This window comes from Oryctolagus cuniculus, chromosome 18 (genome assembly GCF_051225735.1).
Source record: "Oryctolagus cuniculus isolate XC-2025 breed Fujian yellow rabbit chromosome 18, ASM5122573v1, whole genome shotgun sequence".
NCBI classification, from domain to species: domain Eukaryota; kingdom Metazoa; phylum Chordata; class Mammalia; order Lagomorpha; family Leporidae; genus Oryctolagus; species Oryctolagus cuniculus.
In genome coordinates, this window is record NC_142884.1 from 15,125,371 (window position 1) to 15,150,196 (window position 24,826).

The following is a 24,826-nucleotide window of genomic DNA, read 5'->3' on the forward strand; positions in this document are numbered from 1 at the left end:
GAGCTCTGAGTCTCCTCCCAGACATCTCCCTCCCCCAGGCCTGGCCACGCCATCTCCTGAGGGTCTTCCCACCTGGCCCCTCCTTACCTGCCCACAGGCCCACCCGAGTCCAGCTCCGATCTCCCCCCTGGACTCTCAGCTCCCAGTTTGGGTGACCACCTGGAGCAGTCTGATTATGTGCCTCTCCCTGCCCATTGCTAGCCACAGATGACCGAGGCCCTGCCCCTCCCCCGCCTTGCCACCTGTCCTGTAGTCACTTCAGCCAACACAGAGCCGAGTACACTCCCACCCCAGGGCCTTTGCACCTGTGGTATCCAGTGCCTGCAGTGCTGTCTGCCCTCATCTCTGCGTGTCCTGCAGCCACCAGTTTCTTGGAAAGCCCTTTTCCGGCCACCATGTCTGAAAGCCCCCCACCGCTAACCTGATGCTTTATATCACTTTTACTACTGTGTCATAATCTAATTTTTCTGCATCCGTCTTTTTACTGCTCTGTGGCCTAGAGCTAGTCTTTTCCCCATACATGCTTTGTTGACACATTTGTTTCTTCTCTGTCTTCTTACAATGCAAGCTCCATACAGGCACAGAATCTGCTTGTTTCTCTGCTGAGTAGGTTTGCCTGGGTTCAGATTCCAGCTCCAGCACCGAGCTACAAGTCCCCTTGGGCGTATTGCTTCACTTATTTGGGCTTCTATCTCCTCACTGGCAAAATGGGATGATAAATAGTCCCTAATTTATGGGATTTCTCTGTGTGTGTGTGTGTGTGTGTGTGTGTATATATATATATATATATATATATATATAAAATTTATTTGACAGAGACAGAGAAAGAGAGAGACAGAGAGAAAGGTCTTCCTTCCGTTGATTCACCCCCCAAATGGCTGCTACAGCCGGAGCTACGCCAATCCAAAGCCAGGAGCTGGGTGCTTCCTCCCGGTCTCCCATGAGGGTGCAGGGCCCAAGCACCTGGGCCATCCTCCACTCCCTCCCAGGCCACAGCAGAGAGCTGGACAGGAAGAGGAGCAACCAGGACTAGAACCCGGCGCCCATATGGGATGCCGGCACCACAGGCAAAGGATTAACCAAGTGAGCCACGGTGCCGGCCCCTGCTGTGTATATTAAATATCAAATACTTAGCATAGTGGCTGGAACTGAATAAACAAAATATAAATGATTAGAGTGATAGTGATCATGATGGCTATTTTAGCATTGTTTTCATCCCCACCACCTGAAACAGAGTTCCTGGAATATACTGGGAATGTTTGGAGGGGGTGGCATTGTGGTGGAATGGGTTAAGCCCCAACTTGGGATGCCTGCACCCACATCAGAGTCCCAGCTCCTCTGCTTCTAACCCAGCTTCCTGCTAATGCATCCTGGGAGGCAGCAGATGATGGCCCAAGTGTGCAGGCCCCTGACACCCTTGTGGGAGGCCTGGGTGGACTTTCAAGCTCCTGGCTTCAGCCTGGCCCAGCCCTGGCTGTTGCAGCCCTGGCTTCTCTGTAGAAGAAAAAATAAACTTTAAAAAAAGATGAAGCTATTACTTTTTAAAAAAATAATCCACTGGATGAGTGACTGAATGGGGAAGCAGATGGGGACGCCCTCCCGGGTGCCAGGGCTCACCTGGAAGCGCAGGATGATGGTCCACACCAGCCCCAGTGTCAGCCGGTGGTTCCCGTCCACGATGTCGTGCGAACCCACGTTCTCCAGGTGCACGCGCTGCTCCTTGAGGAACTGCAGCGCCTTGTCCACGTTCTCCAGCGAGTGGATCCGCATGCGGCCGCGGGTGGGCCTCGGCTAGGGCGGCAGGTTGTTGGCAGGTGTGGCTCTGCCCCGCCCACAGCCACGCCCATGCAGTCTTTTCCCAGTCCTTTGAGGGGAGGGGGTCTTTCCCAAGGCCAGCCCCTCTCGGGAGCCTCATGCCCTGCCCTTTCCACAGATGCGCCCCCTCCAGCCTCACCCCTCACGGGGCCCCCTTCCCACCCCTCCTGGGGCCACACCCATGCCAGTCAAGCCCCGCCCCCCACAGGACCTCCCCCTGGCTTATTCCTCAATCGTGGCTGGTGGCTTCCGTCATGACTCATCATCCACTGGGCCCCTACTCAGAATTCTGTCCCTAATCTAGAGCCACGTCCCTTGCCACCTCATCACCCGGGCCCGGGTCTTCTAATAAAGGAGCGCCCTGCCCCAGGAGCTCCACCCCATCCAGTGGAGCCCACCCCTTCAGGAGGCCCCGCCCCCGCCCCGCAGACTTCTGCTTCCGACCCCGCGCTGAGCCGGGGTCCTGCCTGTGGCGCGGCCCCAGCCCTGCCACCCCCCGGACCCACCCCACCGCCTGGCAACTGAAGGGGCATCTGCCCCACAGGGCCCACCCAGGACGCCCCCCAGCCCAAGGCCCCAGGGCCCCCTCACCAGCTGCTCCCCCGACAGCACTTCCAGCAGCCGCGTGAGCACGAAGCCGTCGCGGAGGTCCGTGTAGAGGTCCCCGATGTGGCAGCCCACGCGGGCGAGGTGTGAGTTCACCCACTTGGTGAAAGTCTTCTTCTGCACGGCCTCCCGCTCGTCTGGAAGGCGGGCCTCCATCAGGCCCCGGCTCCCGAGGCGGCCCGGGCCCCGGCCGGCCGTGCCCGCCAGCGCTGCCCAACGCGGGCCTTGGCGCGCGGCTCCTGCCCGCTAGGGGCCTTCCCTATCCGCCCTGTCCCCCCTGCCGCTTCCTGACCCGACGCCTTCACTGGAAGCCCTGCCGGCCGCCCCAGTCACTGAAGCCTTCAGCCGGCACTGGATGCCAGCCCTGCCTGGTGCAGCCCAGCCCTGGCTGATGTGAGCATCTGGAGAACGAACCAGCAATGGGAGATCAGCCGCCCTCTGTTTAGTGGGGCGCGGATGATACGCGAGTGATTACTGGGGAGCCACGGAAGGTTTGGGGCAGGGAGAGGAACAGGATGAGAGTTGAGTTTCCCTGGCTGCTGGTGTTCAGTGTAGACCAGACAGGGCTGGGAGGAGAGGGGGCAAGGGACCCGGGGGGAGAGAGGATGAGGCTAGACCAGGGCAGAAGCTGTAGGGATGGGATGAGTTATATGAGTAAGACAGCCACTGGCCGCCGGGGGCGGGGGTGATGATGGGGAAGGAATGTTCTAGATGCCAGCCTGAGCGCTCCCTGAAGGCAGGATCCCATCTGCTCCATGGCTCCCCTGGAGCGGCAGCACTGGGCAAACACCTGTGCAGGTGCACGTCCCACATGCTGGGTGCAAGGCACTGGACTCAATGCTCCCCGGTGGGAGGGCCTGGGAGAACGCAGGCTACTTCCGCCTGGCTTGCCTAAAGGACATTGTTCACGACTCCCCTATCTTTTTTCCTTCCCTTTAGTATTACCTGTAATTCTATAAAATTCACCCTTTAAGGTGTCAGTTCAGGGGCAGGTGTTCGGCACAGCTTGGGACGCCCACATCCCATATCCAAGTGCCTCGTGCCAGTCCTGGCTCCTCTGCCTCTGATCCAGCTTCCTGTTAAGCTGCACCCTGGGGCACCAGCAAGTGAAGGCTCAAGTACTTGGGTCTCTGCCACCCACATGGGAGACCTAAAAGTAGTCCTGGGCCCCTGGCTTTGGCCTGGCTCAGCCCTGGTTGTTGTGATGTTTGGGGAGTGAACCACGGGATGGAAGATCTCTTTGTCTCTATCTCTCTCTCTCTTTCAAATAAAATGTAAATAACTAAAATTTCTGAAGTGCAAATTCAGTGTTTTTGAGTGTATCTACAGAGTTGCAGGAGCCTCACAACATCTAAGATCAGAACATTCTCGTCTCCCCAGAGAACAACTCCACGGCCATGGGCAGGTGGTCCCCACTCTTCCCCAGGGCTGGGCAGCCACTCATCTACTTCCTGTTCCTGTGGGTTGACCTGCTCTGAGCATTGTGTATTCGTAAGATCACACACTCTGGAGCCGTCTGTGTCTGACTTCTCCCACTTAGTGAGCTGTCAGGAGGCGTCCATGTGGTAGCAGGTGTCAGTATTTTAGTCATTACCATGGCAACATAGCCCATTGTTTGGCTGTATTGCATTTCACTTATCCCTTCTGGGGCTGGTGGGCATTTGGGTTTTTCCACTCGACAGCTATTTTCAGTACTGCTCCCATGACCATCTGGGTGCACGCTTTTCTGTAGACATGTGTTTTCAATTATCTTGGGTATACAATAGTCCCCTGTTAGCCACAGGGGACGTGTGCCAAGACCCTAGTGGACTGTGAAGCTGTGGATGGCGCTAAACCTTAATACTCAGTACTGTGTTCTTCCCCACACATATACCTATGAAATGGTTATTTATAAATTAGGCACAGCAGTAGACCAACAACAACCAATAGTAAAATAGAACAACAACAACATACTCAACATGCTCACAGGGCATTGGCCTAGTGATTAAGACACTGCTTAGGACACCCGTGTCCCACACCAGAATGCCTTGGTTCCTGACCCTGCCCCAGCTTCTGACTCCAGCTTCCTGGAGGCGGTGGTGGTGAGACAAGTGGCTGTGTCCCTGCTGTTCACATGGGATCCTGGCTCCCAGCTTCACCCCCAACTGTAGGCCCCCAGTTATTATGGGCATTTGAGGAGTGAACCAGTAGAAAGGTGTTTCTCTCTCTCTCTCTAATAGACAATGACTCATTTTGCCAAAATCAGTTTTTAAAAAGCACTAAACTATCATAAATGATAAATATGCTGTTATTTGAAACTCATGATGTTTTTCTAGAATTTTCTATGGAATGTGTTCTCACCACAGTTGACCACAAGGAATTGAGGCTGGAAAGTGAAACCAAGGACGAGAAGGGAGCGCTGCATGCTGGGAGCGCGCCCTGGGCCGCATGGCGCCAGCAAGGAAGGAGCACTGCATGCCGGGAACGCACCCTGGGCCGCATGGCACCAGCAAGGAGGGGGCACTGCATGTCGGGAGGGCACCCTGGGCCACATGGCGCCAGCAAGGAGGGGGCACTGCATGTCGGGAGGGCACCCTGGGCCGCATGGCGCCAGCAAGGAGAGAGCGCTGCATGCCAGGAGGGCACCCTGGGCCGCATGGCGCCAGCAAGGAGGGGGCACTGCATGCTGGGAGCGCACCCTGGGCCGCATGGCGCCAGCAAGGAGGGGGCGCTGCATGCTGGGAGGGCGCCCTGGGCTGCATGGCGCCAGCAAGGAGAGAGCGCTGCATGCCAGGAGGGCACCCTGGGCCGCATGGCGCCAGCAAGGAGAGAGCGCTGCATGCTGGGAGGGCGCCCTGGGCTGCATGGCGCCAGCAGGAGGGGGCACTGCATGTCGGGAGCGTGTGCCCGGGGCTGTGTGGCACCAAGGACGAGGAGGGAGCACTGCATGCTGGGAACGCGCCCTGGGCCGCATGGCACCAGCAAGGAGGGGGCACTGCATGCAGGGAGGGCGCGCTAGCCACGGGGCGCCTTTATGCTCTCAGCTCTTTATAGAGCTGTCAAACCCTTTTCAGGGTGGTGGCGCCATTTTCATTTGGCAGCGCCCGCAGCAGTGCACAAAGATTCCAGTTCCAGATCCTTGCTGGCACTTGTGGGCCGCTTCCCTAATGGCTGGGAAGTTATCTTTAAAAAACTTTTTTTTACATATTAATTTATTTTATTTGAAAGGCAGTTACAAAGAGAAAAGGAGAGACAGAGAAATCCTCCATCCACTGGTTCACTCCTCAGATGGCCATGCCGGCCAGGTCTGGGCCAGGCTGAAAACAGGAGCCAGGAGCTTCTTCCAGGTCTCCCACAGAGTTGCAGGAGCACAAGCACTTGGGCCAACTTCCACTGCTTTCCCAGGTGAATTAGCAGGGAGCAGTATTGGAAGTGGAGCAGCTGGGACATGAACCAGCGCCCATATGAGATGCCTGTTCTGCAGGCAGTGGCTTAACCTGCTATGCCACAGCGCCGGCCCCATGTGATCTTTTCATGTGCCTGTTGCCTATTTGTATATCTTTCTTGGAGAAATGTCCATTCAAATCCTTTGTCCATTTTTAAAATTGGGTAACTTATCTTTTTTAATATCTGTACTATCTTGGCCAGCGCCGCGGATCACTAGGCTAATCTTCCGCTTTGTGGCGCCGGCACACTGGGTTCTAGTACCGGTCAGGGCGCCAGATTCTGTCCCAGTTGCCCCTCTTCCAGGCCAGCTCTCTGCTGTGGCCCGGGAGTGCAGTGGAGGATGGCCCAGGTGCTTGGGCCCTGCACCCCATGGGAGACCAGGAAAAGCACCTGGCTCCTGCCATCGGATCAGTGCGGTGCGCTGGCCGCAGCGCGCCGGCCATGGCGGCCATTGGAGGGTGAACCAACGGCAAAGGAAGACCTTTCTCTCTGTCTCTCTCACTGTCCACTCTGCCTGTCAAAAAAAATATATATATCTGTACTATCTTTACAACTTCCTATGCATCTATAATTATTTCATAATTACAAGGATTTTTAAAGGTTTGTTTATTTGAAAGGCAGAGTTAGAGGTCTTCCATCTACTGCTTTGCCTCCCTAATGGTCAAACAGCTGGGGTTAGGCTAGGCGGAAGCCAGAAGCCAGGAGCGTCTTCTGGGTCTCCCAGGTGGGTGCAGGGGCCCAAGTACATAGGCCATCCTCTACTGCTTTCCCAGGTGCATTGACAGGGAGCTGGATCAGAAGTGGAGCAGCTGGGACGTGAACTAGTGCCCAGATATTGCAGGTAGCAGCTTAACCCACTGTGCCACAACGAAGGCTCCATTAAAAGTTCTTTTTTTTTTTTTTTTTTTTGAGGAAATTGCCCTTGATCCTCCTCTTTCTTCCATGATCCCTCCAAGCTGGAACACCCAGGTCTACAGAGCACAGGATGGAAGGACCAGGAACCTGCTGGGCCTGCCCAGAGCTGAGTCTGCCTGCCCACTGTGCAGCCCAGGAGGGAGGGGGAGAGTCCACCTCCTGTGAGCACACTGTCGGGTCCACTGTTACAGCAGCTTGGCTGTATGGTCACGGTTAGAATTTCATTACCGAGTGTGAGGGCACTTGCAAAGTATCATGGCAAGACGGAATTAACTGAACTGAAATCCATGCATGGCGTTTTCATAAGCTGCATTTTCCATAAACTGTTGTTTAAAAGATTTATTTATTTGAAAGTCAGAGTCAGAGAGAGAGAGAGAGAGAGACACAGAGGGAGATCTTCCATCTTCTGGTTCACTCCCTAGATGGACAAAATGGCCAGGGCTGGACCAGGCCAAAGCCAGGAGCCAGGAGTTTCTTTTGGGTCTCCACGTGGGTGGCAGGGGCCCAAGAACCTGGGCCATCCTCCACTGCCCTCCCCAGTGCATTAGCAGGGAGCTGGATCGGAAGGGGAGCATCCAGGACATGAACCGGTGCCCATATGTGATGCTGGCATTGGCAGCTATGGCTTTACCCACTACGCCGGCCCCATAGCTTTTAGAAGAACACTTGTATGCATGGATTTCAAAACTTTCTGCCCTAAAATCAACTTCTAGTTCTATTTTTCCATGGACTTTTAAAAGTATCCTTGTAATTAGCACATGTTTAAGTTCCCTGTAAGTGCAGGAATACAGATGTGATTTCCAGTGTAGTTAGTTCCCTTTTCAACCATTTGAAATCTCAATAATCAGTTTCTCACAGAATTCATCATCTGTAACACTGGTAAGTATTACCTGTTACACTGGTAGCAGAAAATACACATTGAGGGGCCGGCACTGTAGCATAGCATGTAAAACCTGCAGTGCTGGTATCCCATATGGACGCCGGTTCGAGTCCTGGCTGCTCCACTTCCAATCCAGCTCTCTGCTGTGGCCTGGGAAAGCAGCAGAGGATGGCCCAAATGCTTGGGCCCCTGCACCACATGGGAGACCAGGAAGAAGCTCCTGGCTCCAGATTGGCACAGCTCTGGCCATTGCATCAAGGGAGTGAACCAGCAGATGGAAGACTCACTCTCTCCCTCACTCTCTCGGCCTCTGCCTCTCTGTACCTGTGCCTTTCAAATAAATAAATGAATATTTAATATATATATATTGATCTGTGTTTGCTTTTTTTTTCTTCATTTTATGTGAAAGGCAAAGACAGGGAGAGAGAGAGAACACAATACAGAAAGACAGATGGAGATCTTCCATCCACGGGTTTACTCTCCAAATGCCTGCAACAGCCAGGGCTGGATCGGGCTGCAGTCAGGAGCCAGGAACTCCATCCAGGTCTCCCACACACGTGGCGGGGGCCCAAGCACTTGAGCCATCACCTGCTGCCTTCCAGGATACACACTAGCAGGGAGCAGAGAAGCCAGGACTGCGACCAGGCACTGTGTTATGATGCCAGCATTCCAACAGTGGCCTGACCCACTGCGCCACAACCCCCAGCCACCATGAACCTCTAAGTGCCCATGTTTATCTCTGCCACTGGGGTACCCACCAATCACGAGTGAAATGCATTAATTTGGAATAAGACTTGAACTTATTCGTACAGCGAGACTGGCAGGAAAGGGAATGACGCTGCCTTTGTTCATTACTGATTGAAGGGAAAGATGGAGACTTAATACAGAAATGATGTGTTTGGTTATTAATACAGAAAAAGTTAGGGAGCCTTCTCAATCCTGGTGGAGATGTGGAGTGTCATAACCCTCATGCCTGCCGGCTGGAGTAAACACTGGAGCAGCCCCTCACAAAGCTGAGACTCCTAAGTGAATTCAATCAGGGTGTTCCCCCAGGAGCCAGCAACTGGGCCCCCCATGCGTCCACACAGACTTCCCACACCAGCTCAGCAGGAACCACACACAAGGACTAGTATCTGCATCATTTCCTGGGGGGCAGGTGTGGTTGGAGGAGGCTGAGTGTCCCTCACTGGGAATGCAACAGGTATCGGGGTGCGCCACAGGCAGCCGTGGCTTGTCCCCTCCAAAGCTCATGGTGGCTTCCACTGGCACAGTGATGACGGCCAGTGGGACTCCTAAGAGGAGGTCATGAGGTTAGGGGAGGTTAACTCCTTTCTCGCAGGAGCAGGTGCTCGGCCCGCGGGGCTGGATCAGCTCCAGGCCGTGCGGCTGCGCCTCCTGCTCTGTCTCTGCTACACGTGCAGCACAAGGCCCTCCCGAGAGTGAGAAGACACAGGTGCCAGGCTCCGGGACTCCACAGCCTCCAGGACCAGGAGCCACATAAACCTCAACTCTTTTCTTTTTTAAAAAGCCTTAACTAATTTTTATTTCGAGACCAGCGCTATAGTGCAGCGGGTGAAGCCACCACTTGTAACGCCAGCCTCCCTGGTTTCCTGCTGCTCCACTTCCGATCCAGCTCTCTGCTAATGGCCTGGGAAAGCAGAGGATGGACCAAGTGCTGGGGCCCCTGCCACCCACGTGGGAGACCCAGAGGAAGCTCCTGGTTCCTGGCTTTGGCCTGGCCCAGCCCTGACTGTTGCGATCATTTAGGGAATGAACCAGAAAATGGAACATCTCTCTCCCTCTCTGTCACTCTGGTTTTTGTTTTGTTTTTAGTGTTTTATTTATTTATCTGCGAGGTAGAGTTACAGACAGTGAGAGGAAGAGAGAGAGAGAGAGAGAGAGAGAGAGAGAGAGAGGTCTTCCATCTGTTGGTTCACTCCCCAGATGGCCACAGAGCTGGGCTGATTCACCAGAGTATTAACCTACTAGACCCTAGTGCCAGCCCCTGTCACTCTGTTTTTCGGATAAATAAATAAATAATAAGCCTTAAGAAAGCGAAAGCTGAGACGGAAGTCTGGACCACCCCAGCCCCTCCTGATTACCATTTTTAGACAGGGTAAACTTCCTACGGCTGCTAATACCTATTTCCTATTTTTTCTTCTTCTCCTCAGTATTGGTGGTGGGGCACAGATTTCATTTAAAAGCAGTGCCTAGCAATCTAAGAAGTAGTGAACTTGGCAGCATTTACAATTGTGCTTCACCTCTCAAACCTCTTAGAATTTTTTTAAAGATTTATTTATTTGATAGGCAGAGCTACAGAGAGGCAGAGGCAGAGAGAGAGGTCTTCCATCCGCTGGTTCACTCCCAGGTGGCTACAATGGCTGAAGCCAGGAGCCAGGAGCTTCTTCCAGGTCTCCCACATGGGTGCAGGGGCCCAAGGACTTGGGCCATCTTCTACTGCTTTCCCAGGCCAGAGCAGAGAGCTGGATCAGAAGTGGAGCAGCCAGGACTCGAACCAGTGCCCATTTGGGATGGCGGCACTACAGGTGGCGGCTTTACCCGCTGTGCCACAGTGCCGGCCCCCGAGCCTCTTAGAGATTTGCTTCCTGTTCCCTGTGGCCAGGCTGTGAGCTTTGGGTGCTTTGACCACGTGTCCCAAAGTCTCCCACCCAGCCAGCCCACAGGCACTTGTCCAAATCCTGAGTGAGGGAGGAGGGGGAGGTTCCATCTTCCTGGGGGACAGGATGCCACATGGGCCAGTTTTCTAAAAGATTGATTGATTGATTGATTGATTTGAAAGGTAGAGTGACAGACAGAGGGAGAGGCAGAGAGAGAGAGAGAGAGTGTGTGTGTGTGTGTGTGTGTGTCTTCCACCTGCTGGCTCACTCCCCAGGTGGCTGCAGCATCCAGGCCAGTGCCAGGTTGAAGCCAGAAGCTGGGAACTCCATCCGAGTCACCGACGAGGGTGGTAAAGAAACCAGGGACGGGCTGGCGCCGCGGCTCACTAGGCTAATCCTCCACCTTGCGGCGCCGGCACACCGGGTTCTAGTCCCGGTTGGGGCGCCGGATTCTGTCCCGGTTGCCCCTCTTCCAGGCCAGCCCTCTGCTGTGGCCAGGGAGTGCAGTGGAGGATGGCCCAGGTGCTTGGGCCCTGCACCTCATGGGAGACCAGGAAAAGCACCTGGCTCCTGGCTCCTGCCATCGGATCAGCGCAGTGCGCCGGCCGCAGCGCGCCATTGGAGGGTGAACCAACAGCAAAGGAAGACCTTTCTCTCTGTCTCTCTCTCTCACTGTCCACTCTGCCTGTCAAAAAATAAAAAAAAAATAAAAAATAAAAAGAAACCAGGGACTTGAGCCATCATCTGCTGCCTCCCAGGTGCCTCAGGAGGAGCTGGATGGGAAGCCTGGAGAAGTAGGGTCAGGCGGCAGCGGTGTCAGGACGCCCTCTCCTGGGGGATCAGTTTCACCTCCTTCCCAGCCACGGAGGTCCTGGCTGCCCCAAGCCCCGCGCTCGCCAGGCGCCCACAGCGTGGTCGCATTTGCGCTCTCGCTGCTCCGATCTGATCCGCAGCTTCCACTGGGGCAGCCGGGGTGCCTCCTGCCTGCCCAGTGCACGGCCATCGCCCTCCGCAGTGTCAGCGGCCGTCCCGCCCGCCGGCATGGAAGAGGCCCGGCAGCCTAGACATGGGGACCAGGGACAGCTGGCTGGTGCTGCCCGCAGCTCCTCTCTTCCCCGCACGCCCCTGCCCCGTTCTCTGCCGCTCCCTTCCAGATCCCCTTCCCAGGCCGTCCTGCTCAAGGTGAGCCGCCACGCCTCTTTTCCACCTCCACCTGCGCCTCGGGCCACCAAGTCTGGGCAAGGCACACACGTCGCTGCGGAGTGCCAGGCTTCTGGTTCCAGCCACCTCACAGAGGTCTCTACAGCGACCTCCAATCCCCAACCCTGAACCCCAAACCCCAACTCCTCACTTTGCTACTCTCACGTTCCCAGTCTTAGAGATGTGATACCACCACTGTCCCTTTGCTCTAGCCAGAAACCTAGAAATCATTTTTTAATATGTATATAGTCTTATTTGAAAGAGAGAGAGAGAGAATCTATCTATCTGCTAGTTCACTCCCCAAATGGCCACAACAGCCCAGGGCTGGGCCGGGCCAAAACCGGGAGTCAGGAACTCCATCTGGGTCTCCCAGATGGGTGCAAGGGCACAAGCACTCGGGCCATCTTCTGCTGCCTCCCCAGGCACATTAACAGGGGGCTGGATCAGAAGTGGAGCAGCTGGGACTCGAGCCCACGCTTGATACGGGATGGTGACGGCATTGTAGGGGGCGGTTGAACCCACTGCACTATGATGGTGGCCCCTGGAGGTCATTTTTTGCTACCCCCTCTTTCTCTTCCTTGTTCTCCCAAATCTAAACCAGGGCTTTATAAGCAGAGCACTGTGGACGTCTGGGGCCAGGGAATCCTTTGCTGGGGGGAGGCCATCTTGTGCCTTGCACAATGTTAGCCGCAACCCTGGCCTCTACACCCCTGCTCTCTGTCCATCCTCCTCCCCCACAGACACACACACAGTGGTCACAGCCAGCAGCATCCGGAGACATTGCCGGAAGTGCCCGCCGCTGGGAGAATGCCGTCGCCTCCACTGTACTTCCATCAGCAAGTCCTGCCTCTTCAACCTGCTAAATTTCTCTTCCGTGGACCCACTGTTGTCCCTCCACGCTCCCACACTGAGTCCAAGCCATCCTCCAACTCTCTCCTAGCAGGTCTCCGTGCCTCCAGCCTGGTGGGCCCCCACCACGTCGTTCTCCACCGTGCTGCCGGGGGCCCCTTGAAAGAGTGAACCCCTTCACGGGACAGCTCCTCCCCTCACAAAGCATTTTGGACTTCCCCTTTTCAAAGTCAGATAGAGACCCGTGGGCCTGCATGGTGGTGTGGTGGGTTAAGCTGCCGCCTGCAGTGCCAGAGTGCCGGGTTCGAGTCCCAGCTGCTCCAATTCTGATCCAGCTCCCTTGTTAGAGCAGCGGAGGATGGCCCAAGTCCTCAGACCCCTGCTACACACAGGGGAGACCTTGAAGAAGCTCCTGGCTCCTGGCTTCAGCCTGGCCCAGCCCCGGCCACTGCGGCCATCTGGGGAATGAACCAGCAAACAGAAGATCTCTCTTACTCTTACTCTGTGTCTCTCCCTCTCTCTGATGCTCTGCCTTTGAAATAAATAACTGAATCTTAAAAAAGAAAAAAAAAAGAAAAAATTCCCTTTGCATGGATTTCAACACACTTCCCAACTTGGCCTGTGCCATGGTCTCCAGCTCCAGGCTCGCGTCTCCACACACTCCTCTGTCTCTGTGCCCCATCAGCCAACACCTGTCCCCGCAGGCACAGAGCTGGCCACTGGACATTCTGGCCACCTGGGACACTCTTTCCTCCCTTCCTTACCCGGTCAACTCCTCCTATGTCTCACATCCTTGGGAAAGCCTCCAGGCCAGGAGTTCATTCCCACAGCTCACAAAATACCTGAAGCTACCTAAGGGGCGTGGTCACTGGCGTGTCCTCTGTGTCCCCTGGGCCTGTGTGGACACTGTCCTGTGTCTTGTTTCCACCGCATCTCCAGAACAAGTGTCTGGAAGGAACCCAGCCCACTTCTAAGGAAGGAAGGACTGATAACCGCTCAGAGCACGACCTTTGTGGCTGTCGCTCGCCAAGGTTGCTTCTTTGAAGACAAACAGGGCCCGTGTTAACAAAGCAAGTCCCAGGCCGGCATCCCACATGGGCACTCATTCAAGTCCCAGCTGCTCCATTTCTGATCCAGCTCTCTGCTACTGCACCTGGGAAAGCAGTGGAGGATGGCTCAAGTCCTTGGGCCTGGGGCCGGCACCGTGGTGTAGCTGGTAAAGCCACCACCACCTGCAGTGCCGCCATCCCACATGGAAGCAGTTCAAGTCCTGGCTGCTCCACTTCCAATCCAGCTCTCTGCCATGGCCTGGGAAAGCAGTAGAAGATGGCCCAAGTTCTCGGGCCCCTGCACTCACATGTGAGACTCAGAGGAAGCTCCTAGCTCCTGGTTTTGGATCAGCTCAGCTCTGGCCATTGCAGTGAACTGGGGAGTGAACCAGCAGATAGTAGACCTCTCTTTCTCTCTGCCTCTCCTTCTCTCTCTCTGTAACTCTGCTATTCAAATAAATAAATAAATCTAAAAAAAAAAAAAAAAAAAAAAAAAAAAAAAAGTCCTCGGGCCCCAGCACCCACGAGGGCGACCTGGAAGAAGCTTTTGGCTTCTGGCTTTGGATGGGCCCAGCTCCGGCTATTGCAGCCATCTGGGGAGTGAACCAGTCAAAGGAAGATCTCTCTATCCCTCCCTCTCTCTCTCTGTAACTCTTTCAAATAAAAAAAGAATAATAAATTTTTTAAGGATTAAAATGAAAGCTTTATTAAAAAAAAAAAAAAAGGCATGTCCACGTCATCTGTTTGACAATATCCGAGCAAAGTCTTGCAGCGCTGAGCTTGCCACACGTCCCCAGGGAACACAGCAGAGGTCAGAGGGTGCCCTTCGCTGGCCTGTTTCCAGCCTCTCTAGCACACGGCACTTCACAATGCCCACGGCTTGATTTTCTGTATGTTTTCAGTACCAGTATTAAAGTGATCCGAATCAGGGCCAGATCAATGCAGAGGCCACAAAACTACTACTGCAGGCCGGGTGCTGTGACACCTGCAGCGAGAGACCCAGGTGTCTGGCGCTGTCACTTCTAACAGCAGAGACACCTCCGGAGGACTCACCCTGAGCCCTGGGTGAAGCTGATGTCATGGACACGGGGACGCCCGCAGGGCCGGGCACATCCTCGGCTTCCCCCAGCCCCAGCCACGTGGCAGCGAGCAGGGTCCTTGACACCCCGCTGTTCGCAGCCCAGGTCTCCTGTACCGAGCTCCGAGCCGGGTTCCGGCCCCTCCCTCCCCGAACTGTGCACAGCCCTGAAGCTCTGTTCTTTAAGACTCAGCCCAGTTCCGATACTCTTACAGCCACAGAACACTGGCGGGGGCCCCGTAGCACATCAGAGGCCCCCAGAACCACGGAGGAGCCTTAGGGCACAGAGGGCTTGGGAGGCCCACAGCCCATACTAGAGTGCTGGGTTCAAGTCCCTGCCCTGCTTCCATCTCCGGTTTCCTGCTCCTCCTGGGAGACAGTAAGTGACAGTCCAGGTCCCTGCACTCACACGGGAGATGCAGATGGAGGTCCAGCCTCCTGGTTCCAGCCTGGCCCAGCCCTGGCCGCTGCAGGCATTTGGAGAGTGAACCAGAAGATGGGAGAGCTATCCATGTATATCTATCTCTGTCTCTCTTTCAATAATTGCTTAAGATCTTGCATCAATTAGTGATGCCTGTGTGTACAAACCCATAGGCACACGGCTTGCAGATGGACAGCAAGGCAACAGTGCGGCGCAGGAGGGAGCGGAGTCCACTGGAAGCCCACAGGGGCAAGCAAGCAAGGCCCGACCCGTGCTGCTCAGAGCAGCAGGTCATCGCTGAATCCAGCTGGCCTAGCATCCAGGAACACAACAAAGCTTTTAGAAGAAACCATCAAAGATGTTGCCATGGCCTCACGGTGGGCACAGATTTCCCAAACAAGACACATACCACGTTAGCCACACAGGATATAACTGTTAGTGCTCGTTAAATAGGACTACCCTAAAATCAAGAAATTTTATCCATCAGAGCCAGTTCTGTGTGAGGCACAGCGGGTTAAAGCCTCTGCCTGAGATGCCAGCATCCTACGAGGGTGCCGGTTCGAGTCCTGGCTGCTCCTCTTCCAATCCAGCTCTCTGCTATGGCCTGGGAAAGCAGCAGAGGATGGCCCAAGTGCTTGGGCCCCTGCTCCCACGTGGGCGACCAGGACGTACTTCCAGGCTCCTGGTTTTGGCCTGGTCCAGCTTCGACTATTGCCATTTGGGGAGTGAAACCAACAGATAGAAGAAATCTCTTTCTGTCTCTCCCTCTCTCTCTGTACCTCTGCTTTCAAATAAATAAAATAAATGTTAAAAAAAAAATCTGTTCATCAAAAGGCCTGATTGAGAGAGTGGACAGGCAAGTGATTGAGTGGGAGAGAATACTCCCAACACATCTATCTGACAAAGACTTGTGCTCCATGGGGCCGGTGCTGTGGCACAGCGGGTAAAGCTGCTACCTGCAGTGCCTACATCCCATATGGATGCTGGTTCTAGTCCCGGCTACTCCACTTCTGATCCAGCTCCCTGCTGCGGCCTGGGAAAGCAGTAGAAGATGGCCCAAGTCCTTGGGGCCCGGCACCTGCGTGGGAGACCCAGAAGCAACTCCTAGCTCCTGGCTTTGGATCAGCACAGCTCCAGCCATTGCACCTATCTGGGGAGGAAGACATCTCTCTCTCTCTCTCTCTCTCTCTCTCTCTCTCTCTGGCTCTGCATCTCTATAACTCTGCCTTCAAATAAATAAATCAATCTTACAAAAAAAAAAAAAAAAAAGACTTGTGCTCCTGCACAAACATCAGACAAAGGTCAAGAAATGAACATGAAAGTAGGCAAAAGACTTGGAGAGTCTCCATGACCAGCACCCTGGGAGCAGACTCCCGCAGTGAGTCTCGGGGCGGCCCACAGCGGAGTGCCCACCCGCTGCATGGTAACAGGGCCCACAGCGGAGTGCACACCTGCCGCGTGGCAACAGGGCCCACAGCCGCTCCAGAACAGGAGGGAGGCTGCCCAGCAAGGAAGTGCTCAGGCACCGCTTCTGGGGACGTGAAGTGACACCACCTGGCAGTCTGCACTGAAGCTCCGCAGACACTGACGCCGTGACCATTACCCGGCCATTTCTCTTGCAGAAATGCGTGCCTACGCCCCCCCCCAAGAATGTGAACTAGGGGTGGGCATTAGGTGGAGTGCTTAAAATGCTGCTTGGGATACCCACGTCCCACATGGGGGCGCCTGGTTCATGTCCCTGCTCCCAATCCCAGCTTCCCGCTAATGCCCACCCTGGAAGGCACCAGGTGATGGCTAAGTACCCAGGCCCCTGCCCCCAGCCTGCACAAGTACCCGGGCCCCTGCCCCCAACCTGCAGGACCTGGACGGAGTTCCAGGCTCCCTGACCCAGCCCTGGCTGTGTGGGCATTTGGAGAGTGAGACAATGGATGGAAGTGCTCACTCGCTCGCTCTCTTTCAAATGAAAAAAAAAAAAAAAAAGTAAAATAAAAATCATATACTAGAAAGCTGATAGCGTCTACTGTGGCACAGCAGGTTAACGCCCTGGCCTGCAGCACTGGCATCCTATACAGGCGCTGGTTCAAGTCCTGGCTGCTCCACTTCCAATCCAGTTCCCTGCTAACGGCCTGAGAAAGCAGTGGAGGAGTGGAAGGTGGCCCAAGCCCTTGGGCCCCTGCACCCACGTAGGAGACCCAGATGGAGTTCCAGGCTCCTGGCATCGGCTTGGCCGAGCCCCAACCACTGGGGCCATTTGGAAAGTGAATCAGAAGATGAAAGATCTCTCTCTTTCTCTGTATCTCTGTCTTTCAAATACATAAATTAATCTTAAAAAAAAAAAAAAAAAGTTGAGCATGCCACCATTTGTAATTGCCCCAAATTCAAAGCAACCCAGGTGCACGTGCCGAGGTGGGTGGATGGACTCTGGTGCACACACACCGTGGAGCAGGGCACAGCCTTGGGGAGCAACACCCTGCGAGTGAGCAAGACTGGGCGGATCTCACAGGTGTAACGCTGAGTGAGCGAAGCCAGAGCCGGGAGAGAACTCGCCGTGCGGCTCCACAGGCGGCACGTTCAAACACCAGCAAAACCAATCTGCGCTTTTACAAATTAGGACGGCATTTACCCTGGGGTGGAGGTCACAGGCGGGCGGGCGGCCGAGGGGCCTTTTCCGGGGCTGTCACATCCTGTGTTTTATTACTGACATACAACACCCGTTAGATTCTCTTCCTAGGTCTGGGTTTCGTCCTCTCATGTAAACTGGGAAATAGTGGGCACTCACAGCACCATTGCCATTCTGTACGGGTGTGCTACATTATTAGAACAATGAAAAGTCTCACTCACACACACACACACACACACACACACACACATCAGCAACGCACGCCTTTCAAAATCACCCACATGCAAAGGAAAGAATTCACATTAAAACTATCTGGCTGGCTGTGATGAAGAAGCAACTGAGGTGACAGCGGGAATTAGAGGGCTGGGGGCTCGGTCCTAATGCGGGTGAAGATGTCCACGGTCCCTAGCCAGCGCAGTGGCATCCCCAGTGAGGCCACAGTGGCCTGCAGTGCCAGCATCCCATATGGGCGCCGGTCCAAGTCCCGGCTGCTCCACTTCCAATCCAGCTCCCTGCTAATGCACCCGGGAAAGCAGCAGAGGATGGTTCGTGGGCCCCTGCACCCATGTGGGAGACCCCAATGAAGCTCCTGGCTCCTGGCTCCGGCCTGACCCAGCCCTGGCTGTTGTAGCCACCTGAGAAGTAAACCAGCAGATGGAAGAGTCTCTCTCTCTCTCTCCCTTTCTCTCTGTAATGTTTCAAATAAATAAATAAATCTTAAAAAAAAAAAAAGAAGAGGAAGAGGAAGAAGAAAAGAAAGAAAGAAAGAAAGAAAGAAAGAAAGAAAGAAAGAAAGAAAGAAAGGAAGGAAGGAAGGAAGGAAGGAAGGAAGGAAGGAAGGAAGGAAGGAAGGAAGGAAGGAAGGAAGGAAGGAAGAAATTAAGCAAGCAAGAAACAAACAGCAGGGGCTCGGCATTGGGGTGCAGCAGGTCAAGCCATCGCCTGTGGCTCCAGCATCCCCTGTGAGCACGGGTTCGAGTTCCCGCTGAAAAGCAGTAGAGAATGGCCCACATGCTTGGGCCCCTGCACCCATGTAAAAGACCTAGATGGAACTCTGGGCTCTGGCCATTGTGGCCATTTGGGGAGTGAACCAGTCAATGGAAAATCTCTCGCTCTCTCTCTTTCCCTCAGTCACTATTACTCTTTCAATAATATAATTATTTCAATAAAATAAATATTTTTAAATAAAAAACCTATAATTCTAATAATTTAAGTGGATGAGAATTTTTTTTTCTTTAAAGGGGACCTCTACATTTCTCCAGACTACATGCTTTCTGAGGCACGGCTGTAAGATTCACATCTCACCTCTTCCAGGAAGCCCTCCTTGATTCTCCAAACTAGATCAGGTGCCTTCTGGGGCTCCTATAGCCCCTGGGCTTCCCCATCACAGCCCTCTCTGCCTGTGTCTCCCCAACAAGCTGTGACCTCTGACCCCTCCAGGACATCAGTGTCTGGTTGGATCTGTGGCTCCCACTGGACCAGGCACCCTGGTAGGACAGGGGCAAGCACAGCTCAGTCACCGCTGTCCCTTTCATTGTCCAGCCCAGGCCAGGCCCTGCGAAGATGCTGAATATCTGGGGATGAAATAATAACCGCAGAAGTCCAGGCTGATACGTGCCTGCATTTTGCAGACCAGTGAGACTCCAGACGGACTGGGTCTGTTTTCATCAAGCCAGGGTTCCAGCTGGCAACTCAGGGCTGAATGGCCGCCGTGCCGGAGCGCTGCGGCCGGCACATCGTGCTGATCCGATGGCAGGAGCCAGGTGCTTCTCCTGGTCTCCCATGCGGGTGCAGGGCCCAAGGACCTGGGCCATCCTCCACTGCACTCCCGGGCCACAGCAGAGAGCTGGCCTGGAAGAGGGGCAACCGGGACAGAATCCGGCGCCCCGACCGGGACTAGAACCCGGTGTGCCAGCGCCGCTAGGCGGAGGATTGGCCTAGTGAGCTGCGGTGCCGGCCGGCATGAACTTTTTAAACTGGAAACTTCCACCAGGGCTGGTGACTTGGGCCCATAAATCTCCATGGCTGGAGCTGGTCCCCGGACATCTTACAAGCTTCCAAGGGCCTCACTACCTTCCGCCCTTCTCATCCACAGATTCAATCGAGGATCAAACATATTTGACAACTGAAAAATCGCGCCTGTACCTAAGACGTGCAGGGTTCTCCGGGTCGTCACATCCTAGACAGCACAGTGAAGGCACAGTTCACACGGGAGTCACTCCGTGTTGGGTGTGACAGTCACCCACAGGTCATTTAACGCGCACAGGAGGACATGCGTGAGCTACCTACAAGCGCTACGCCGTTGCTTAGCAGGGACTTGAGCACATGCAGAGGTTGGAGTTGGTGAGGGTCCCAGAACCCCTCCCCTGTGGGAACTGGGGGTGCCGGCACCCCACATTGCTGAGTGCCTCCAGAGCCTCCAGCTCGGCCTCCAGAGTCCATCCCCTGCTGATGCACCTGGGAAAGCCGCAGAAGACAGCCCAGTGCGTGGGCCCCGGCACCTGGGAAAGCCGCAGAAGACGGCCCAGTGCGTGGGCCCCTGCACCTGGAAAGCCGCAGAAGACAGCCCAGTGCGCGGGCCCCGGCACCTGGGAAAGCCGCAGAGGACGGCCCAGTGCGCGGGCCCCTGCACCTGGGAAAGCCGCAGAGGACGGCCCAGTGCGTGGGCCCCTGCACCTGGGAAAGCGCAGAGGACGGCCCAGTGCGTGGGCCCCTGCACTCATGTGAGAGACCCAGAGGAGGCTCCTGGCTCCTCGCTTTGGACCTGCCCAGTACCAGCTGTTGGAGTCAGAACTTGAACTGGAAGGCTGGCACCGCGGCTCACTAGGCTAATCCTCCGCCTTGCGGCGCCGGCACACCAGGTTTAGTCCCAGTTGGGGCGCCGGATTCTGTCTCGGTTGCCCCTCTTCCAGGCCATCTCTCTGCTGTGGCCAGGGAGTACAGTGGAGGATGGCCCAAGTGCTTGGGCCCTGCACCCCATGGGAGACCAGGATAAGTACCTGGCTCCTGCCATCGGATCAGCGTGGTGCGCGGGTGAACCAACGGCAAAGGAAGACCTTTCTCTCTGTCTCTCTCTCTCACTGTCCACTCTGCCTGCCTGTCAAAAAAAAAAAAAAAATTGAACTGGGGCCGGCATTGTGGTGTAGTGGGTAAAGCCACTACCTGCAAGGCTGGCATCCTATATGGGTGCTGGTTCCAGTCCCAGCTGCTCCGCTTTCTGATCCAGCTCCCTGCTAATGGCCCGGGAAAGCGCAGAGGATGGCCCAAGTGCTTGGGCCCCTGCATCCACATGGGAGACCCAGATGAAGCTCCTGGCTTCCCCCGATCATCCTAGCCCCAACCTCTGTGGCCATCTGGGGAGTGAACCAGCAGATGGAAGATCTCTCTATCTCTGTCTCTCTGTGTATTCTTCAAAAAAAAAAAAAAAAAAAAAAGGGCAATTAAATCTTAAAAAAAAAAAAAAAGTATACCAGTACTCTGATGTGGGATATGTCCCAAATGGCATCTCAACCAGTGAGCCAAGTGCCCACCCCGGGCGTTTTCTGTTTTAAGGGTTTATGATTAGGAAGTTACATCACTCTGCAGGTGTTTTGTTTGTTTGTTTGTTTGCAGGCAGAGTGGACAGTGAGAGAGAGAGACAGAGAGAGAGACACTGCGCTGATCCAAAGCCAGGAGCCAAGTGCTTCTCCTGGTCTCCCATGCGGGTGCAGGGCCCAAGCACTTGGGCCATCCTCCACTGCACTCCCGGGCCACAGCAGAGAGCTGGCCTGGAAGAGGGGCAATCGGGACAGAATCCGGCGCCCCTACCGGGACTAGAACCTGGTGTGCTGGCGCCTCAGGTGGAGGATTAGTCTAGTGAGCCGCGGCGCCGGCCTTCACTCTGCAGGGTTCAAGCTAATGATCCAACAGCTCCGAGTCTGCTAGGCTCCAGGGCTTGCCACCCTGAGGGTCTGTTGTCCTAAGATTCTGTGAGTGTGAGATTCTCTGGCCTTCGCTGGTGTGGCTGTAAGCAGGGTGACCCGCCGCACCCTCTGGCACGAGACCAGGGGCTTCCGTACACATCCTGGGAGGCCGGGCCACTCTTCCTCAGAGTTCTCACAATCCACACTTCCGGTCTGAAAGTCTGCGGGTTTGGGGTTACATCATCCCAGGTATCCAAGTGTATGAGAGGGAGGTTTCTAAGGTTCTAGGGCTGTGCTGCACCATATGACAGCCATGAGCCACATGCGGCTACTTAGATGTAAATTAATTACAACTACGTAAAATTTAAAACAGTCGCTCGGGCAGCACTGGCCGTGCTTAAGTACTTGATAGCCACCCACACTTGTACTAGGGGTTGCTATGCTGGACATCACATTAAGTTCCATTAAGTTCCCCTGGGCAGTGCTGGCCACAGATTCAATGCCAAGTGTTTGTATTCTCACCCTCCTGGCCACCAAGGTGCATGGACACTGAGACCCCAGAGGCCACCCCAGCCCCCTCCCCTCCTCCCCAGGTACCTGCCAAGGCCTTGATCCGGGAGCACTCGAAGAGCGAGGCGGCTGCGGTGGAGGCGGCCGGCGGCTCCCGCTCCCAGCCCCGATCCGGGCTGTCCCAGCGGGCTGCAGGGTTGTTGTTATTGGAGGCGGGCAGCCCCTCCATGTTGTCCACTTCCCCTGGCACCTGCGCCATTGGGATCGATGAGGCCTGGGGAGGGGGAGAGGCAGCTTAGGGCCTGAGCTCAGGGGTTTCGGCCCCGTCGTGCCTGACTGTGAGTCCTGCCGCCTCGATAGCCCTCAGTTTCTCTGTCTTTAAAGTGGACATAATAATGCACGTTCACCCTGACTGTTTCACGGGGCTGTATGAAAACATCTAAGTCGGTGCCTGGCAGGTGGAAAGGCTTGGCACACCGTCATTGCTGCCATTATTATTATTATTATTATTATTTGAGATTCTCTTCGGTGTCCTCAGCTGCTAGGGTACACAAGGTGCGCCTTTGGGGATGACAGACATGCCACACCCCTCGACTCCTGGCTTGCCACGGGACCTGCTTTAGTGAACGGAATTAGGCAGAGATGCTAGTGCGCCTGTCCTCAGCCCGGGACTCCAGGGACCTTGCGAGTTTCTGCTTGTGCTCTAGGATCACAAGAAAAACACGTCAGGGCCAGATCAGATCCCAGGCCCCTGTCATTCCTGCCAGGGCCAGCCAGGGACGCCCCTATAATCCCGACTGTGAGTGAGCTCAGCACAGACCAGGCCGGCCACACCCAGAGCTCTGAGTTCTGGGGTGGTTTGTTACGCAGCAGTACTGCGGCAACAGCTGACCAACACACTGCGAGGCTGCAGAGCCCGCTGGGCCCTAAGCAGCACACCATCGCCTCCACCTTCCCGGGCCCCAGACCTGACTCTAAGACGGAGAAGGGAGGGCACCTGCAGGCCAAGGCCCCCTTCCCAGAAGACCCTGCAGGCGTCCACGTGCGAGCCTCAGAGCACGCAGTCCGGGGCACTGGACAGTGCAGCGGGGGCTGGCCCTTCAGGCAGACCTAGGAAAACCTCCCTTTCTTTGGAAAGGCCGAGACAGGCATACAGCTGTGTGACCTTGGCCAAGTCTCTTCCCCTCTCTGGGCCATGGCCTGGTCCTCAGCAGAATGGCAATGACCACAGTACCCTCTTCCTAGGGGCCTTGGAATGGAGTTAGGGAAGTAGGGAACGTGGCGTCTGGTACACAGCGAGCTCTCCGCTTCTCTCCAGCTCTCAGCCTCCAGCCCCGGGGCAGGGGTCCTAGCAAATCAACGAGCCTGCTCCGGCCTGGGGGGGGGGGGGGGGATGAGTTCCAGTCCTGCCTTATCCTTGCTGCATCTTCAACTCAGGAGCTTTGACTTGGGTCCCGCGTGCCTCAGTTTCCTTCCCTGCTAAAGGCGATGCCAACTGTTTCCCACACGGAGGATACGCGGGGATGGGCAGGCGCTTAGCCCTTGGTGAGCTCCATCAGGCCAGGAGCAGCCCTGCCATTACCGGATCGAATGGAGAGGGAAGACAGGGCGGCGGGGAGCTGGGAAGCCGTGTCCTGCCCGCACCAGCCACGCCGGGGCTGCGGGTGGGAGCCGAAGTGTTAACCCTTCCCCGGCCGCGCCTCCACTCCCCGAGCCCAGGGAGGCAGCCGGCAAGGACAAGGCCTGCGGGCAGGACCCGCGCTCCACGCCAAGGCTGGCCTGGGTTGGGGGCTGGGGTTCGTTCGGTCCTCGACCTCCCCATCTGCCTCTGGCCGGGGACGACCCCGGGGGTCCGGCAGTGGCCACGGCGCGCGGTGGGGGAGAAGGGTGCTCAGGCAGGTGGGGAGACGCGGGGGAGGGGCTCCGGGCCGCAACGCCGCTCACCTGGGCCCGCGGCCGCCGGGGCCGCTGTCCCCGCTGCTCGCCGCGCCCGACAGCCCCGCCTGTGGGCGTCCGCGGCCCGGCCCGGCCCGGCCCGGCTCCGCTCGGCCCCGCCGGGCGGCCGGCCCCGCATGCGCCGCCGCCGCCGCCGCGCCTCCCCTCAGCTCGCGCGGCCGCCGCGCCCGCGCGCCCCCGGGACCCTCGCGCCGCCACACACGGGCCGCGGCGCGTGGTGCACAGCGGCGCCCGCGAGCCGCTGCGGTGGCGTCACCGCCGCCCCCGGGGTCGCGCGCAGCGCCGCCCACGCGCCCAGCACCCACCCGCGGCGTCCCTCAGCGGACGGGGGGGGGGCGTCTGGCGGGGTCCCGGTACCACGCACCGCGTCACGCTGAGGAGGGGCCAGCACCCGCACGGCGTCACACACGATCACGCACGTGTCACGGCTTTCCCTGCTCGCCCAGGGTCACACATCCTCCACGGCCACGCGCACAGCCACGCGGGCAAACGCAGCCCCGGCGTCAGAGACGCTCCCCGCACACGCGGGCGCCGTGGAGTAGCCACCCTGTCCGCTAACGCACACCTCGCAGGGCCCCTGTCAACCCCATGTCACGCAAGCGGGCACCCACGGGGCCACCTCAAGGTCACAAGTGGGCGGCAGCGGCGCCGGCCACACGCGGGGCCACACGCACGGGACGGCGCGGGGCGTCTTCCGCTGTCAGGGTCTCTCTGCGGCTGCGGAGAGTCGCTGTTGGCCGCACGGGTACACAGACCCGCACGGTGTCACACGCACGCACACTTTGCCTCCTCGCGGGTAGGAGAAGGCCCTGGGGTGGGCGCGGAGCCCCGCAGCCGCCGCGGGGCACTGGGACAGGGGTGTGAGGGAGGACAGGTTGCGGAGGCTGTGGGCGTGGCTCGCCGCGCCGGGCCCTCCCCGGGCACAGGAGCGCGGGGGCGGGGCCTCAGCTTGACGCACGCTCGGGGCCCCGCCCAATCGCT

At 56.5% G+C, this 24,826-nt stretch overlaps 1 protein-coding gene across 3 annotated transcripts in view; it reads right to left on the bottom strand.

Moving 5' to 3' along the window:
- Positions 1 to 24,673, bottom strand: part of SPTBN4 (spectrin beta, non-erythrocytic 4) — a 78,908-nt gene extending 54,235 nt beyond the window's left edge. Inside the window, exons 1-4 of one of the 3 annotated variants that reach the window (XR_011383932.2) lie at positions 23,834 to 24,140; positions 21,977 to 22,163; positions 2,407 to 2,558; positions 1,618 to 1,791 (exon numbers count right to left, since the gene is read on the bottom strand). Coding sequence is in view for 2 of the 3 variants with exons in the window: in XM_070062202.2 (XP_069918303.1) it covers positions 1,618 to 1,791; positions 2,407 to 2,558; positions 21,977 to 22,148 (498 nt within the window). In the remaining variant the exon portion in view is untranslated. Of the gene's footprint in view, positions 1 to 1,617; positions 1,792 to 2,406; positions 2,559 to 21,976; positions 22,164 to 23,833; positions 24,141 to 24,209 lie in introns of those variants that run through there. The other 2 variants (XM_070062202.2, XM_070062200.2) reach the window with 2 other exon arrangements.
- Positions 24,674 to 24,826: the final 153 nt, after the last annotated feature.